At 34.2% G+C, this 19,801-nt stretch overlaps 2 protein-coding genes across 2 annotated transcripts; both read left to right on the top strand.

Moving 5' to 3' along the window:
• The first annotated feature begins 9,285 nt into the window (after nt 1-9,285).
• Nucleotides 9,286-9,585, top strand: LOC143548076 (CLAVATA3/ESR (CLE)-related protein 16-like). The gene has a single exon (XM_077039338.1). It carries the CDS (start codon nt 9,286-9,288, stop codon nt 9,583-9,585), a length of 300 nt encoding a protein of 99 aa, XP_076895453.1.
• Nucleotides 9,586-18,414: 8,829 nt separating this feature from the next.
• LOC143548075 (uncharacterized protein At4g22758-like) lies at nt 18,415-19,051 on the top strand. Its single transcript, XM_077039337.1, has 2 exons — nt 18,415-18,658; nt 18,894-19,051. The coding sequence occupies exons 1-2, from the start codon at nt 18,415-18,417 to the stop codon at nt 19,049-19,051; spliced, it is 402 nt and encodes a 133-aa protein (XP_076895452.1).
• The last annotated feature ends 750 nt before the right edge of the window (nt 19,052-19,801 follow it).

The raw sequence follows: 19,801 nt of genomic DNA, 5'->3' as shown, positions 1-19,801 counted from the left end.
AAAGCTTGTTTTTGGTAAAACCATAATGCTTTATATTTATTTTATTTTTCTAAAAGGCAGATAATATTGTATATGTATAAAAAAAAACCTAGCAAGACGTTAGGACAAGAAAATAATTACATGTACAATAATGGATTCTTGAACCACCCAATTCTAGAAATTTTGCATTTCCGATTCCTACTACTATACCAAAGGAAAGAAAAATGTTGAATATCAACAAAGATCGTTTGTTTGTTATGGCGATTTTTCTTGAATACCAAGTCCAATATGCAAATATAAGTCTTTCTTACCATTTTGAACTTTCAAAGATTCCAACCACTCAATTATCTCGCCCAGTGTAGTAGACATCATCAGGGGAATGCAAATCCACGACACAATGAGTCCCCAAATTTGGTTAGTAACCGAACACGTGCCAAAAACATTATCATGAGACTCTTCGTAATCATTACACGCCAGACAATAAACGCATGGAATATCTATACCATTTCCTACTATATATGCTCTAGCAGGAAGCCTATTGGTTAAAACCAGCCAAACACATATGTTAACTTTTCTAGGTAGATATTAAAACCAAATAGTCTGTTGAATCCCCGTTGGAAGAATATAATCATCAAAATCTTCCTAATGCCTTTAACCGAAAAATTGTCATATCTCCCAGCTTACAAACCCATCTAACTTGGTCTCTACTCAAACTAACTTGTCTTAGGAACTCTTTTAAATTAGATAGTTGTTCATTTTCTATACCACCACTAACCGGTCTTCGCCAATTTCAAGAAATACCATCGGCCCATTGGTAAACCGAACATTGTTTATTGATCTATAAACATAAAGACGAGGAAACTTATACGCCAAAGGACCCCCCTGCCCAAAATCTGCCCAAGATCTTGTTTCTTGGCCATTCCCAACCTCTTTTTGAATAATCGAAAGAGGGACCATGTGTACTTCGTCCAATTTAATAAAAGACCTACAAAAAGGCGACACCACACTCGTTCCCGAACCACCATTGTCCCAACAATTCGAGTTCAACTCCTGCACATATATAGCTTTAACCGTATTGACCCATACTGTTTTTGTTTGTCTTTTGAACCGAACCTCCAACGTCACTTTTGTAAAAAAGCCTTGTTGAAACCTTCCAAACAAACCAATCTCAATACCACCTTTATGTTTAGAAGTTAAGTCGTGTTTTCAACACACCCTATAAACTTTCCTTTCATTATTATTAAAACCCCAAAAAAATCGATAGTGAATTCTTTCTAATATCTTCAACACACAAGGGGGCGCCATGAATATAGAAAAAAAATCCCCAAACCAAGATCTAAAGTGTTTAAAAGATATCTCGCACAAATAGCTAAGAGATCGGACTTCCACACTGAAAGACGAGCTTTAAATTTGTCAAAAGAAACCTTCCAATTATCGAGTTTATTTTATGTTCGAACCAACTAGTAAACCCAAATATGTGAATGGGAATTTTCCAGGCGATAACCTGTCGAAGATGAGCAGCACAACCACTTCCTCATAAGGTACCACCCCATATAAATTTGACTTAAAATAGTTAAATCTTTAATTTGGAATCCAAATAAAGCAATTCAAAGTTTATGCAATATTAGTTTCTGACCACTCCCCAAAACAAATGGCCTCAACCGAGTAAATTAAATGAGAAATATAATAACTGGTTCTACCAAACCGAGTTCCTTTAAAGATACTCGCGTTGATCGAATATTCCAAAGCTACATGAAACTCTTCCATTGCTATAATGAATGTAAATGGAGACAACGGATCTCCTTGACGTAACCCTCGGTGCATCTCGAATTCTAGCATCGGGCTCCCGCTCACTAGAATTGACATACATGCCGAACTTAAACATGCATTAATCCAAGAAATCCATTTCGAACCGAAACCCATAAATTCCATCATTTTATATATAAAAAAATTCCATGATAAGGAATCATAAATCTTTTCAAAGTCAATTTTTAATAACATCATTTTTTTATTCTGTTTCTTGAACCAGTCCACCACGTCGTTCATGATTAAAGATACATCCAAAATCTGGCGTCCTTTTAAAAAAGTCGTTTGTTCAAAGCTAATAATAAATGTAATCACCGTAGACAAACAATTTTCTAGGATTTTAGCAACAACTTTGTAAATAGCACCAACCAGTCTAATATGTTGAAAATCCTTGACAATCACCTTAACGAATTGGATAAGGTGATTGCCAAGGATTTAAAAGGAATATGCCCGAAATTTACCTTCTTAGATAGCGACAGAATTGGCCTATGATTTGATAGCCCCTTTGGCAAGATCGTGGCCACAAAGGAAGGAACCATATCCATCAACTCAACTGAAGTTAAGAATTTGTCTAATTTGTTGCTAATGTGCTCGACTTTTGTTCAAGAAGAGCCCACCCGAGTAAACTTAAACCCACCCATCGGCATTTTGAATGAACCAATCCGGTCTATAAACTTATTAGGCCATGTGTAGTTGAGGGGCTACACGGGGGGTGGGGGATTTTTGACACGTGGTGCCACGTCAGCATGGGCGATTTCAATTTAGGGTATAGTGGTTTGTCGCCAAAAATCTATAACAAGCCAAAAATATAAGAAAAGGGAAAGTGAAGAAAATAAAATAAGTGAATTTTCATCCTAAATTGGTGGAGGAAGAAAATGGAATGCTACCACTTTGATATAAATAAGAAGGTAGGTTCTTGTCCCACATCACTAAATTACAAAACTTATAAGCTCTTTATAATAAAAAGAGCTCACATTGTAATATTCTTATATGACAAGACACTCTTAGTGGTCCTGCAAGGGTGCGAAGCACCTGCCGAGCACGTGCACACGCACGGGAACGGGCGAAGTGCGATGGGCCTAATATGACGCTTTGATGACGCACTTCGCACGCTCGCATTTTCGCGAGCCGCCTTAGTATTTTTGTGGAAAATAATTATTTTTAAATATCTTCCCATCACACTACCCGATGGATTGATATAAGACTCGTCGCGACACCAGGTGACGTGTAATTATCCGTAAAAACTTTTGTTGTTGTCGCGCTACGCGACGGACACTTAAGTTACCCATCACGATACGCGACATGGAGGTTACGCTGACGAGCCACGTTGCCTGCCATGTGGCCTACCTAGGGCTGACTTGGCAAAGCTATAAGCTCGTTGCACTACGCGACGACCTTTGTGGTGTGGTCATCGCGATACTCGACACCCTAGAAAATCAGCTATAAAAGGAAGAGGTCATGGTTGTCTTTGTTGCTCGTCCCACACTCAATTCTCTCTCGATCTCTCACTTTCTTATAATATTTAGGTGTCGGTATAATACCTCGAGTAGTCGTAACCAATCCGATCGAAAGAAGCTTCGTACACGAATCCAAAACTCTGTCTGAACAAGGTGAGACTTTGTGCCATCGTGTAAAGTTTCTAATCTCGCGATTATCGTTATGATTATCGGTTTATACTAATCTAGATATACTACACTGTGTTTAACCTATGTGCTTAATACCAGGAAGCTCTTTAATTTTAAACTTCCAAGTGAGAAATTCGATTTTTTGTACAACTCATATTTGCGTGAGACAACTGGTTTTCCAATACTGTCATGATGATTTTTAAACTTATAAATCTCATGACAGATAGTCCAAATGCTTTCAAAATATTTTTAAAGGATTTTAATTATGTTACGAATCCAAGGGTGACCTTAGGATGTTGTCGTGACACTTTGGTTAGGAAGGTTATCAGGGTCTAGCTGAGAAGTACCCTCCATCCACTTCCCTTTATAGTGATTAAGTCCTTGTAGACTTACGAGATGGTTACTACTGGTATTTTGGGGTTTTGTATACAAGGCTTACCTAAAGGGCCATTACACGTTACTTATTGGACAAGTGCTAACCAGTAAGTAATATGACCATAGTCACATATACGGTCGAGTGACAAGTACCTTACGGTAATTTGTAAGCAGACAGGTGTAAAAATATCTTAATGTCGTAATTGTAAAAATATGTCATTTAAAATTGAATATACTCACCAGTATTTCCTGCTGATCAAATAATTTTAAACATGTTTCAGGTGACTCGTTAGAGACACGGGATTGATGCATGCGGGCTTCAGCTTAAATAAGTGGCTTGCCACCAGAATAAGGAATTGTGTTTTGAAAATTAGGGTTTATCTCTATAAAACTTAAGTTTGTATAAACATGTTTTTTATTCACAGTTTATGAAAACAAGAGCCATGGTGTTTTTATAACTAGTTTTTATAACTATGATAATATTTCCTAACTACATTCTTGATGAAATATTCCGCTGCAAATTATTTTAATAAACACCGATACTGCTGCTCGCTGTTCACGGCTCCCTTCCAAGGGTAGGCCCAAAATAAGAAAATATTATTATTTTCAAACATACCCCCCCCCCCCCCCCACACACACACACAATCAAACTGGGGGGTGTGGAAGACGACGTTGGGGCGATTTTCGCCCAAATTCACCCCGTAAACATAGTAATAAAATTCAAAGCATTTGCCTTCGAGAAAACAGTTTATCTAGGGATGAGCTCGGGATGGTACTCGTACCGATTACGAAAATCCCAAATATTTGGTACTGGTACCGAAGTGTTCGGTTCAGTACCGTATCGATATTGAAAACTCAAAACTTGGTATTGTTTCCATACCAGTACCGAAAATGCTAATCCCAGTCTCCGATCTCTCCAAAGGTTTCCTGCAAGAATTAAATCCGCAAAGATAAGGTAAAGACATGGATTATCACTCTTAGATAGAATTGCAGATATTGTCCTTTATGTTTGTATCATATTTCATCGTTTGTCATTTATCTTTGAAATTGATCTGATTTATACTTTACGTTTTCAAATATTACATCGTTTGTCCTTTGACACTAACCTAGTTATTTTTTCTCGTTAAGTCATGTAATGAACTTTAGACATGAGGGTATATCGGTCATTTTACATTTTTATTTAATGAAGCACATTTTAATATAGGGTGTTCGTCCAAATCTAGGATTTCAATACTCCAGATCTCAAACAATGGTTAGTCGTAGTCCCACCACCGCTGCCTCTACCACAAACAAAACCATCACCGCCACGTTCACCACCACTTACATCTCCATTCACACTATTCACTCGAACTATATTACACACATTTTTAGGGATTTTGCGCTTGAATCGAAATTAAATGGATTGTCGATAGTGGAATTTATGGTGACGTTGGTAATTGGAAGATCCAACGGTGATGGTGTGTAACATTCATTAATTTTCAAACATGAAAACCCGATCCGTTTTAAACTTTAGGTTTTGTTTATATATATATATAATATTATTAATTGATCTCAATTTTTGTTTCATGTATTTTATGTGATCATTTCTATGCAATTATATTTTCCATCACCCTTGTAGTGTTGCATGCTCATTGAAAACATTCATAATCAAGATAATTTATTCATGTACTTTTCTCATGCAAATCACTAGAATAAATCTTGGATTATTATTGTTAACATCTTTTTCATATGTCGTTTTTTAACTAATAAAAATAAACCAATGAAAGTTTTAATTACATAAAATTTATTGAAATAGTTAAACACTTTGAAAACCTTTTAAACCATATTAATTTTTGTTTTTAATTATATTAAATATGTTTAATTTTCATAAATCTATAAGACATAACAACTCCATAATTTCACTATAAAAAGAGGACTATTCATCCATCATTTTCACACCTCAATACATTATTTTCTTAAGCTTGAGAAAACTAACAAGTAAGTTTTATGATTCCATGCATTTTATAGCTTTTGTTTTGATTTTACCGTGAACGTGCTTCATAAGTTGTTCTTCATGATCATGGTAATTTTATCATAAAAATCTTATATTTGGGTTTTAAGAATCATAATGATCATAGATATCCAAGATAAACACTTTGATTTTTTAAATATTATATCAAACCTAGTTATTTTGCAAGAACAAATATAAATATTATTTAAATGCTATAATCCGTTGATCATCATATCTTATAAAGCTTTTCTTTTTAAATATGATGATATATACAAAATGATTTTATTTAAAGATTTCTAGTAATGGAAACTAATATACTTGATTTCTCTAAATAATTAATTGAGTTAATTAATTATTGTTTATTTTATTTTATTTCAACATAAACTAATATCTATAATTTCTTTAAAATAATTCATACAAAACATTTAAGTTAATTAATTAGTAAATTAATTAATTATGTTATTAGAATAAAAAATGTTTAACCATAAACTGTTATTAATCTTGTTATCTAAGCTTATATTAATAAGTTATAATTATTCATCTACAAATCATTCTTCAACTAATAAACATCAAATGATTTATACAAACTTTAATTCACTTTTTTTAAACTCATTTTAAATAAAAAAAATCCCCAAGTCCCCATTTGTCTTAAGTTTCCTTTTCGTTTAGACCCGTTGTTAAAATCTAACATACATATTTACTTGTTTAGGATAATCCACTGTGATTCTCCGCCTTATGTGTTCGAATCGTTCAAACTATCACTCTCATGTTCGAGGTGAGTTTCTCACACCCCCTTCTTTTACTCTTTTAAATATTTTGGGGGTAGCATATATATCCTATCAAATCAATTGTTTACTTATTCATTTACAAAACTACAATTCGTATCATTGACTTATGTGTTTACTTGATTACTTGCTCAAAACTTACTTGCACGTGGTTTTCTCAATAAGTATGATCATACGCCCCCTTTGTACTCAGGACCATTTTGTTCAAGTGGAAAAGGGACCCCCGATCCGACTACATTGGTTGTTATTAACTGGTAGGGACCCTTACTTGCACTATTATTTCACGAGTTTCATGGAATTGTATGGTTTTTACATATTATACTTAACTTGTGTGAACTCAAGAACTATTCATTTAGTTGACTTTATTATATATATATATATATATATATATATATATATATATATATATATATATATATATATATATATGCTACAAGTACCGTTATTAGAGGATGATACTCGAAAAAGACACTAGAACTTAGGGTATTTTAATTAATGTTCTTGTTTTTCTTGTATTTCTTTATCTTTGAACTTGTGTATTTGATGCTTAAATTAATTAATGATAATATTGTCATTTAATAGTGTCACATGTGTTTTGAGCAATCTATACGTTACACTCAGGCGTTTCCGCTTAAGCCGGGGTGTTATATGATGTGGGACCGTACAATTCCGGTGGAAGATCTAAAAGTGATGGCGAGGTCATCAATGATGGACCACCATTAACTGGAATGTTTGTGAGAATTGCATTTTCCTTAATACAAAAAAATGTCACCGGATTCTGATCAAATTCGGTTTGCAGTACAAAAATCGATTTAGGACATTGGGAATTTGGATTAAAATTTGGGGATGGGGAAGTTGGTGGGTGTGGCGGTGAACGACGGTGAAGGTTTGGTTGTAGATTATGAAGCGACCGTTAGGAGTAGATGCTCCCACGGACTGTTCGTTGTGATCGAGGTTAATGGAGCGGTGATAGGATTGGTGGCGGAGTTCCGGTGGTGGGCAATGATAGTTTCAATTATGGTAGTTATTCCATGGTTATGGTGGTGGTGGTGGTGGTGGTTTCACAGTGGTGGTTGCAAATATGGTGGTGGTTGCTAAAGATTAGAATTTGATGGTGGCAGGTGGTGGTGTGGTGATGGTGGGAGGGTCAATGGTGGTATAAGAAAGAGAGGAGAGAGATATTAATCTACATATTTTGTTTTATCTATTAAAATATTTATTAAAATAAATTTGTAAATGACCAATATGGCCTCATGTGCAAGGCACATGATCTGACTTAACAAGAAAAACTAACTGAGTTAGAGCCAAAGGAAAAACGGTGTAAAATTTAGAAACGTACGTAAAGTGTAAATCAGATTAATTTCAAAGATAAAGGACAAACGTTGAAATTTAATACAAACATAAAAGACTATATCTGTAATTTTGTCTTATTCTTAAATAATGATCACCTCCCATAATTTAAGTTTTTCGCTCAGCGCATGCACATTCACCGTATAAACCAGAACATTCATTTTGCCGAAACCCCTTCCACAGCATTTTTGGAACTATAAGCAAATAGTAGCAACCAAAGTTGAACATAGAAATATAAGATTAGAAATAAGATTGGTGATATGCATTTTGATTACTGTTTTTAAGTCATGAAAAAAAAGACTAAGTATTATAGATAGGGAAAATAAGTATCATATCACGAGAAACATGTGACTAGCTAGTAAAACAAATCCTCTTTTATTATAAAAGCAGATGCAAAATAACACAAAATAATAATAATAATAATAATAATAATAATAATAATAATAATAATAAATACAAGAAGCTAGAAACAAACGGGAAACATAAGAACACAAGATTAAATTAAAAAATGAAATATACAACGGATTTTGATTTTTGGATATAGCTACATGAAATTTTAAACTTAATTTGTAATAAAATATTTTATTTTCTACATACATATAGTTTACTTCAAATGTACACCGATACAAACCCGTTTTAAGGTGAAGGGTCCAAGGGAGACAAATGATTGAGGTCACTGAATGGTCTACGTAACAGCGACATTTACTACTACAATTAGGCTTATTTATATGTTTGTATTTTAGTTTTTGGGATATCAATGCTTATGTATTAAAAATATTAGGGTTTATTAACCTTGTATTTGGAGTATTGTCATCTCGAATTGGCTAGTCGGAGACTAGCTCATCTCGAATTGGGCCTACTATCCTTGTCCTTGTGTATTTTAATCAATCAAATTTTGGGTTTCTATCATACACATTTAAGTGTCTAAGCTAGAGCACAACCTGTACACTTACACACCAAACGTGATTTGATCCTTAAGTATAATAACTAAAGGTGTACTTAATACGATTAGTCAGGTGACGTATGATCATGTAGTTTGTAAAAAGTTAATTTCAAATATTCAAAATTCAAAACTATCAAAGCTACTAAAGTCCAATACCATGTGACCTAGACTCATAACATAAGGGGAATTGAAGAAGCAAGAATAATAAGTAATAACCAACCCCTATATTGAACCCCATACCACCCCACCGCCATCAGTACCACCAGTACACCATACACCTTTGAGATTTTGTCTTCTAATTCGATAAAAAGACACCCGGTTCCCTTTTCATCTTTCAAGTCAAAGATCTCACCTTTTGCTCTATTTCTCTCCATGATCTTCCTGCCTATATATACATATAATAATTATATATAAACTTATACATCCATCAAAATGACCCATGATCTTTCACATGAACTAGCCACAACAAGATGCAGAGGTAGAAAAGGATATACAAATCCAAGAATGCTACTTTTTGTCATGATATGGGTGATCCTAATTATCGCCACACCGTCTTCAGCCGTCCATCGTCACCCTAAAACTGTACCTTCTGGCGGGAAAGCTGCATTCTTTAGAACTGCATCACCAAAATTCCATGCAACAGCACGAAGCCGGAAAGCTGGAGAAGATGATGATTTGTATGATGAAGATAAAAGATTAGTTCACACAGGTCCTAACCCTCTTCATAATTGATTGATTAAGTAGATTAAAAACCTTTGGTGATGTTGATTCTGTATTCATAATCCAATTTTCGTTAGCAGAGTTTGTTATCTATTATAGTCATTAGTGTTTGATGTAGTATCACTTTTCATGAAGTTAGCTTGTTAGGAATTATCCTAATGCTACAATAGTTATTGACGTTTCTAACCGGTGATCTTGGTTTTTCGGTTATTCACTATTCAGTAAACAAAATATTATTCACCAATACATTATTATTTTATGTAATTTTATCTAATGTCTACACATAACCGTTTCTTATGTCATTCAAGTTTTCTTTAGAACGTGCAACTCACACACCCTCTAAATTACTGCTAATTCTACACTGTCATCTAGAACTCTCAACCACTTGAGAATGAACACTTTTACCACATACATTGATACAGTTAGACTAATATGTCCTTTAAGTATCACGTATCCATCCATTTAGTCACCATAATGACATTAATGTCTAGAAAACTTAATTTTATATTTTCAAAATGGTAGTATAAGCTATATAGAAATAAGAAGCACCACCCTATAGTGAAAGTTCTTTCTGTTATCACCTTGTTCCTATTCTTTCTTCATCCAAGTTAGAATTAATGGTAGCATGGGTTTTAGCTTTTTCAGTCAATGTTTAATGAGCCGGTGGCAGTCCAGTAATGGTAAATGTCTAATTTATATGCATACAAACATATGTGTACGTGTAAAGAGTGAGAGAATTTACTGCTTTTGTTTTCTTTAATCAGTGTTCCATGCTTCCATCTGAAACCTTCTGTTGAAGAAGTTAATGAGTTTCCGTATTGAATTTGGTGTGGATACCCTGTCATTAATTTATTGTTTTGTAGGATGTGTTTCTTTAGCAAACAAACCATTGACTTGCTTTTATATATATAGATTCAGAGAGAGAGAGAGGATTTACTGTTGTTGCCCTTTTTAATCAATGTTTCATGTGAAACCTTCTGCTGAAAAAGTTAATGAGTTGCTGTATTGAATTTGGTGTTGATACAGCTGCATTAATTAATACTGTTTTGCTTAAGTGGATGGTTTTATTTTAGCAAACTAACTATTGAGTTACTGTTATAAACTGTCTAAATTATGTTTTTGTGCTTATTCTGACCCTTGTTAGGGATTGCTCTCTTTTATGAGTCAAATAAGGTATTAATAATCCAATAACAATGCCAACTAATGCATACCGGCTATGTAACTATTGTCAATTGTAATCTCACTTTAACGGTAGACGGTATGGACCTCGGAGAGAGGGGTTGGGGTGCTAGGCCCCATATGGGAGCATGTCCCCCTCCAATCGGATTGGGAAAATTGCTTCAAAATTTGGGTCATCTCTTGAATTGTTACTGACTGCCTGGTCTATTATGATGGCTAAATAGCATTTAACGGCTACTTGTGTATAAAAAAAGACACTTTTTAGTATAAAATTTTATTTCAACATTCAAAATTTCTCTTTCTGAATATTTGTTTCTCTCTCAAATCCAATGTTTAATCCTTCCACAAAAATAAATAAATAAAATACACGTTTACCTCACGCCATGTAAAAATAAGGTTTAGAGTAAAACAAAAGTAAGAATATAGATTGTTACAACAATCCCATCCACAAACATACGTTCCACAAAAAAAAAAGTAAGAATATAGATTGTTACAAAAAAAAAATTAAAAAAAAACAAAATTATCAGCATATTTTCCACAATTCGTATAACAATTTCTTTTTCAAACAACATTTATTTATGTTGAAAGATTAAGTAAAAATGTGTTTTTACTAATGATAATGAGAATAGAGTGGTTGAAATAAACAATCATATGTTATTAATCATGCCATCACGACCTATACAAACTTGTTTTATTAAATTGAATACTTCGTACGACTTTTTAAGGATGCCTAATTAGGAAATCTAAAAAAAAAAAAGAGAGAGAGAGAGAGAGAGAGAGATTTACTATAGTTAGTCACTTGACTCTTTGTTATTGCATGATTAATGAGTATGACTATACGAGTGTTATGGTTTGTGATTATATGATGAAATTGAAGGTTTATTTTGCGGATGAGAAAAACTGTAAGCTTACCTAATCACACCAACCAAAGAAACCTTAGCATGTATCTGTCTTCCAGTATAGTTAGAACTGAGTACTCTCTAAACTTCATCTTTATCTTTCCGAGTTTTAATACGCTGATCTACCCGGTGTACTTCGGGTGCGTGACCTTTTTTTGGAAATACATATTATTTCGGCTGTTGTACCATGGGAGACAGACGCACTATCTAAGTAAAGGCGTGAATATGTTTTAAGATACCCTTGTTAAACACAAATCCTCGTCCACAACCGTCAATATTAGTTTGCTCTTTCTTCCCGCCAAGGAAACTACAAGAAGACCTTGTTGAAAAGCAAAGTTGAACTCTACCTTCTGCAGATCTTGATTTGAATTCATATATATGTAACGTTTATTTCATGGTTTACATATTTGTTTTTATTTTGTATTGTAGTATATATATGCAACTACTTGTTTTCCCACGTTAATAACTAGAATGTCGTTATTATTTTATTTTTAATTAGATTTTAATAAAAAGTGACACATTTATTATACTTTATTATTTGTTTTATATGTTATAATTAATTAATTCAATATTAAAAATTGAATATTATCATTTCCTAAGAAATAAATATGAGGTAACATTTGGAGAGTCTGGGTAGAAAGCTATTGCGGTGCATAGATGTCATTAGTGGTTTGATTCTCACTCGGGGTCATTTCATTGACATCTAGATGAAGAGATGATTCAGTGCTTTAATTTCAGGTTTAAACTCGATAAGGAGCGATAATTTATGGATTCATCCGGTTCTTGTATATTACTGAGTACGGTCTTATGACGGTAAAGGATTCGACCTTGGATATAACCTAAAAAGAATATGTTTACACGTGAGATCCTTTGCTATTAAGAAAAAAGAAAGTAGGAGAGTTTTTTGTTCATACCCTCCATCATAACAAAGAAGTTACTTTGTTTGCTTCTAAATGTTATTGCTAATTAGGGGCACACCAAGTCCTTTTTCTCTGAGTTTGTTCTTGAGTCTTGATAATGGAAGTGAAATTTAGAGTGATATAAAATAGGTTGGTTGTTTAACAGATTTTAGTAGAATAGTCGTTAAGTTCAGGCTCGTTTGTTGCCGTGCCTATCTCTGTTTTTATCCAATTTTTCGTTTTAGTCAGTGTCATGGCAGAAGACGAAAATGTTTCGATACAGAAGTTTGACGGACAGAAGTTTGGTTGGTGGAAGATGCAGATTGAAACGCTACTTTGTCAGAAAGACTTGGATGTAGTGTTTGAGGATGAAAAATCAGAAAAGTTGTCAGAAGCAGAGTGGAAGAAGTTAGACAAGAAAGCTAGGGCTTGTATTACATTGTCGTTGTCGGAAGATGTGGCGTTTAACGTCATGAAAGAAACCACAGCCCGTGGTATGATGGAGGCACTATCCAACATGTATGAGAAGCCTTCGGCAACGAATAAAGTCTATCTTATCAGAGAGCTAGTGACAACTCGAATGAAAGAGGGTGAGTCAGTTACAACGCATATTATTAATCTTAACTCGAACCTCTCCCGCTTAGTGTCAGTCGGCATTAAGTTTGATGATGATATTCAAGGTCTATTGTGATTATCCTCTTTACCTGACAGTTGGTCACAAACAGTGACTGCAGTTTATAGTTTATCTACAAAAATTACTTTTGATGGGATTCGGGATTTGATTCTTGGAGAAGATTCAAGATGCAGAAGTTCAGGTGAATCATCAAGTAATATATTAGTCACAGAAGGTAAAGGTAGGGGAAAACAACGAGGCAGTGGGAGCAGGAAGAGGAGTCAGTCTAAGACTCGTAAAGATATAAAATGTTGGGGTTGTTAAGAGAATGGACACTTCAGGAATCAGTGTCTGAATGGTAAGAAAGATGTTAACGTTACAGAAGACGACACAGATGACGAAGTCAGTAGTGATGAGTTTTTAGTTCTTAGTGTTGAGAGTAACGTTGATTCTTGGGTGATGGATTCCGGTGCATAGTTTCATGCCACTCACTGTAGTGAAACGATGAAGAATCTAAATTTTGGGAATCTTAGTAAGGTTCAACTAGTGAACGATGATATTTTAGAGGTTACGGGTATGGGAGATGTTAAATTGATAACTTCAGCCGGTACTTCTTGGACTTTGAAAGATGTGAGGGTTATTCCAAGTTTGAAGAAACGTTTGATTTCAGTTGGGCAGTTGGATGACCAAGTGCACGATGTTAAGTTCGGGAATGGGCAGTGGAAAGTAGTCAAAGGGAATCTCGTGGTTGCTCGTGGCATGAAAATGGGTTCGTTGTATGTGGTCGATATGTCACCGAAAGAAGTGGATCCAGTTTTGGTGAAAGACAAAGTCTGGTTCACAGAATCTCGTGGGCAGAAGAAGGTTCGTTTTGCAAGTAACAAACCTAGAGCCAAAGTGAAGATTCAAGATGAACGAGCTAGGAAGGTTAAATCAGTCAAAGGACATCGTGACAGTGGGAGCACAGGTCGTTTTTCAGTTATAGTTCCAGGTCGACAATGGATTACTTGCTGAATATGGAGAGTGTTTGTTCTCGGGATATCTCAGGATCCGGCAGTTCGTTACAGTGGGAGCCGGTAGGGACAGAAAACGGGTGGGAGATTGTTGGGTTCGTAGGCCTTGTTGGCCCGGTTTATTATTTGAAGTCTAAAGAGCTGACGGGTGTAGGGTGGCCAGACCGAAGCCCGGCCGGTTTAGATTTCTTGTTCAATAATTTACAAACCCTAGACTAGTCTCTATTTAAACAATGTTATGTACTTGTAATCCTTCGTCACTCAATAAAAGAAATACCTAGTTGCCACCTGTGGACGTAGGTCAGTTTAGACCAAACCACGTTAAATCCTCGTGTTTGTTTATTGCTTTCGCGTGTGTGTTCGGTTCGTGTGTGCGTTTAATCCTAACAGTTTTGCCAGCTAAATTTTTTACCGAATTATGAACTATAGTGATATAAGTGTCTTGCTTGTGGTGCGCGCATATAATGTATATATGTTTGAACTCTTGGGTGGGCAAAAGTGAAATTGCACTAATTTTGACGTTATTTTACTAATCTCGTGAAAATAACGTTAAAAGTGGCGGAAGGTTAATCATGCATCATGTGGTAGCTTTGATAGCCGAAAGACAAAGGTGTATGCATCAATCGGCCGGTGTCCCAATGGTTGTGTGTTATGTGCCTTATGTCCAAGACTTGATGCAAAACTACCATCGAGTTGGGGGTCTCACCGGAAGCAGCCTCTCTATTCCTACGGGGTAGAGGTAAGACTGTTTACATCTTACTCTCCTCAGACCCTACCATAGCTTTACTATTGGTAGGATAAACTGAGTACGATGATGATGATGTTCATGATGAGTTAATAAAAAAACTAATTTGCCTTTTTATTACGTTTTATTAAAGGGAAAATCTTCAAAATAACCATTTTTTACAATCATTTTTCAACGTTAGCTATGGTTTTGAAAAAATATCCAAAATAACCATTTTTTTCATCGGATCCGATGTAAACAAAACCTTCTCCGGCAGATTAGATAGGCCTCTAAAATCTCTACACGTGTCATGATGTTAGTTTGGTCTTTAGACGAAACACGAAGATTTTCGTCTTCAGATGTAGTACTTCACCATGAAGTAATGTTTCATCTTCTACACTCAAACTCTAATCCTTCATAACCAACCTTCATTTCTCTCTTTCTTATTTCTCCACATAATCAATCAAATTTCATAGTGTAAATCGTTTAGTTTTTCAAGGAGAACACAACAAAAGTGTTTGTTTTCCACGAATCACGCTTGCTGTTGAGAAATATGCGTAAGAAAGTAACGAACTGTTGAGTTAAATTCAAAGAAATTCATTGAAAGATTAATCCGTCGGATCCAGCGATAACATGATTTAAACTGGCAGACTCGATGGTTTAATTTTACGTCATCTCATCACTTTTTACGTCGGACAATTTTTTACATCGGATAGACAAAACATTTGTACACGTGGTGACTTATAATATGCTGAGTTAATCCGTTAGGTCGGGTCCTATTTACGTCGGATTCCATGAAAAATAGTGGCTATTTTAGATATTTTTTTTGATACATGGTTGAACCGTTGAAGTTGTAAAATGATTGTAAAAAATGGTTGTTTTAGAGATTTTCTTGTAGGCATTAATTCTTTTATTTTGTTGGGTCCATCTACTGACCTAGTCAATTAGGAGTATTTTGTCTTCTTTATTTTATTAATAACACGCGTCTGAAAACATTAACTTTTCTCACGTTATGTTTCCCTTTTTGCATGGTAAAGGATACGTACATATGCCTCTCTTCACAAGTGATGTTAGGAATTGTTAAAATTGAAAAAAAAAATGGAATATAGATCGAATTTGGGTTGAATATCGTAGACAAGAGTTTCACACGTATCATAATTGGACCAGTACAACCATTCTTGATGTGGTTAATTTGGTAGTTGGCATGTATTCGTGTGGTAGAAACTGTTTGGTCCAAGGTATGATTCAATCCAAGGCCCGAAAGTCATAGGGCAGTTCAAGTTGGTTCATAGATGAATCACACTTCTTCGGTGAATCAATCCAAGGGTCGAGTGTGTCGGTGTGATGGCTCGGTTCATACTTGGAGGTGACCAACCAAGAATAAGATGCAATCTTGTTGACAAATATGCCTTTAGTGATAGAACCAATCTTCGTTGTTTGATATCTTCACTAAATCTGAATTCAAAGATGGTTTAAGCTAACGCCAACTATTATCACAAGGCTTATGTTTGTGATGTTGTATACGCTTTTATTATAAGTGATAAAACCACATGGCAAAGCTCATTTCCTCTCTTCAATATTAATTGCTAAATAGTTATATTAGGATTCGAACATGATTTTTGTTTTTATTTTAAATTGCTAATTACACATTAGTTCAACTATACTATCATCACGAACTCTAGTGTTAATAACTGATTACATACATTATTTTGTTATATTTTGAGAAGCGATTAATTACGAAACCTTATATTATATTTTGATTATTGTTTTCCATAATTTATAGTTAATCAAAAATTAATTTAGTGACCTAAAAATAATTTGAGATTTTCTGAGTTTGGAGTGAGGGTGTGATTAGTGCTTCGATACATACATGTAAGAGATACATGTAAGAGCATTTTCAGTTAGTCTCTTAAATTTTTGTAAGAGGTTTTTGTAAATTTTAGGATATAATTAATAATGGTTATGAGTAAATGAGAAAGAAAATTCAGTAATTTTTTATAAATTTGGGAAAACTTGTTTACCCCCATCTATTTTTTTTAATTTACAATATGTTGAAGTTGGTTGTACGTAAGCAAATAGAGGAGAAGGAATCTGTAAGATAAAGTTATAAAAATATTATTTTAATTAAAAGAAAAATAAATATAATATTTTTAAATATATTTATACAAATAAGATGAGGAAGGGCTCGGAATACTCCAACGTGATTGTCATGTAGTTGAAGTAATTTCATCGAAGTTCGATTCTACACGGCCCGGTCCACTAAAGCCATCCCATCACTATATGCCAAACATAACATATCAAAATATATAATTAAATTTATTTTTTAAAATAGTAAACAATAGTTATTGAGAGAATTTCTACACAATTTAATATATACAATTTTTTTTAGAACGAACGACTTTTAAATTTAAAAGTCGCATTATTATAAAAAAATGTACTAAATTAAATTAAAGCTATTTTAAACATTGTTTCAATTAAATCATTTGTAATTTCTTTCAATGATTACAATTAGAGCACCCATAAGGATGCTTTTTTCGTCGTCAGTGGTTTACGTGGAGCTCCTCTAGGGTTGGGGGGGGGGGGAGTCAGGTCGTTTGGCTTGAGTGAGGGGAAAAATGATAGATGCGAGAAAAGGGGGAAATGACGAGAGAGGTAGGGGTGGCATTGACCTAACGGTCCAGCTGTATCTGGCCGCTGTGAGTACTCTCACTCAAGTTAAGAGAGAGAGAAAATGAATGACCGGATGAGGTTGTCCAGCTGGTGTGTGGAGAAAGAAAAATGAGAGAAATTGGGAATAGGACGAGAAATGTTGAAGTAACGGTGACATGACGGTTCAAAAACATCCAGGCGTTGTGAGTGCTATCACTCAATTCAACATATATAGTTTCACCATCATACATTCTTTTTCATTTTAGTTTTCTTAGTTTTTATAATTGTTTTTATACTCTTTAAATTAAACAATCAAAATAAAATGATAACAAATCTTTGTTATTATTTAATGATTTTGTCCTTAAAATTACAACTTAAAATAACACTTACTTCATAGTAATCCGTTTTAAAATTCTTTTACAAAATTCTGAGGACTATAAACTATTTGTCGGTGAAAACAAGGACAAAAAGATTATTATTCTAAAATTCTTTTATTTAAAAAAACACAGGATTAACTGTTATCCTTATCCCACATTATTTTTTAAATGGGCAAATTAATATCCCAAACGTAAGTACAAATTAAAATTATTGGTTAAAACACAACCATAAAATAAAAGTGAGCTAAGAAAGTTTGTAATGTGACAACCAAGTGAAAATGATCAAACTTGTTACGAAAGCTGGGCAGATTTCGTCTGCACGCCGGCACCTTTATATACGCACATTTCCTCTTATTCGTATTCCAACAATCCCAAGCCTCTACTTTCGATTCTCCTTGCCATTTGTTAATAGTAGAAAACGCGGCTAATTAATCAGTTCATGCTCTATTCGCTTTTATCCTTGGACTTCTCCAAGGAATTCTGGCACCATGTTATCGTTGCCGTTCAGGAAGATAAAGGATCGTGTCATGAAAGGTGGTAGCAGGAGAATGCTGATTAAGATAGACGTGTTGGGAAGCTCGGGGCCTATTCGCTTTGTAGTTGATGAAGACGCGGTGGTGGCTGATGTTATTGAGACCGCACTTAAGTTGTACGCTCATGAACGACGTCTTCCGGTTCTAGGAACTAAATATACTGATTTTTTCCTGTACACTCCGATTGCTGCAACCGAAGGTACATACATTTCTACCATCTATCTCAAATTCTAACACAAATAAGCACTATTTTAGCTGCGTTTCTTATTTATTATGTATGATTTGTTAGTGTTATTTTATTTCTATATCTATTTTGAATATAATTATATATGTTGTTCATCTCATATTTCAGTTACATCTTTATATATCCAATTCAAAGAGGTAAAAGTATAGTTAATAAGAACCCTCATAAGTGTTGGTTAAATTTCATGTAGCTTTGAATCCAAGGGAGATGATCGGATCGTATGGAGTGAGGAACTTCATGCTGTGCAAGAAACCACCACAGATGAGGGAGATAACTCGAAAGAGATCATCCGTTAGCTGGAGATCATGGTTCAATAAAACACTTACCCTGAAAGTTACTCCTCATTGAATTAACTATGGTTTGTTCCCATATGTAGCATTGGATCAGGGTTTTGGGATATCATCGACAGGTTGGTTGTGACATGTTTCCTTAAATAAAATGATGGTATCTCCATAGCATCTAAAATAAGCGAACACTACTAATCTAGAGGGTTGATCAAACTGTCCAATCTGAATAAAGACACTTACTCATGGTGTACATCAGTTACTGATTATCACAACTAGTATATATAAAGTTGATGATGTTTCTATCCTTTTATATCAATATATTCCGTCTATGTTAAAGTTGATTATTAGATTCCTGTTACTCGATATCACGAAATAAATTCAAAACACTATGCCATATCTTTGTGAAGAGAGGACCAAGTATACTTTAACTCTTAAGTTTTAAAGTATATATATAATTGTAAATTAAACTTGCATAACATTTAAATTATAAACCTACATAAACATGAACTTAAAAGTTACATAAACTTAAAATTGAAATCTTAAAATAAATTATTAAGTTTATATAAATATGTATAATAATATAAATATATATCAACAATAATTAGATGTTGAATATATATGCACATATGTAACACTAGGTTAGGCACTCATGTATATGTGTTTGGGTTGAACAATTTAAATTATATAAGTGCTAAGTTTAGATAACGATTTTTTGAGTTAATATCAATGGATCGGTGAACGTCATGATATTTGAAGAAATATAAACGCGACTACTATCACGTACATGATCGGGTAGAATATTACTAGAATT

Source organism: Bidens hawaiensis, unplaced genomic scaffold, assembly GCF_021521415.1.
Source record: "Bidens hawaiensis isolate Kalapana, Puna unplaced genomic scaffold, B.hawaiensis_p1.1 tig00014903_1, whole genome shotgun sequence".
Classification (NCBI taxonomy): Eukaryota; Viridiplantae; Streptophyta; class Magnoliopsida; order Asterales; family Asteraceae; genus Bidens; species Bidens hawaiensis.
This window is presented reverse-complemented; position numbering and strand designations above follow the sequence as displayed.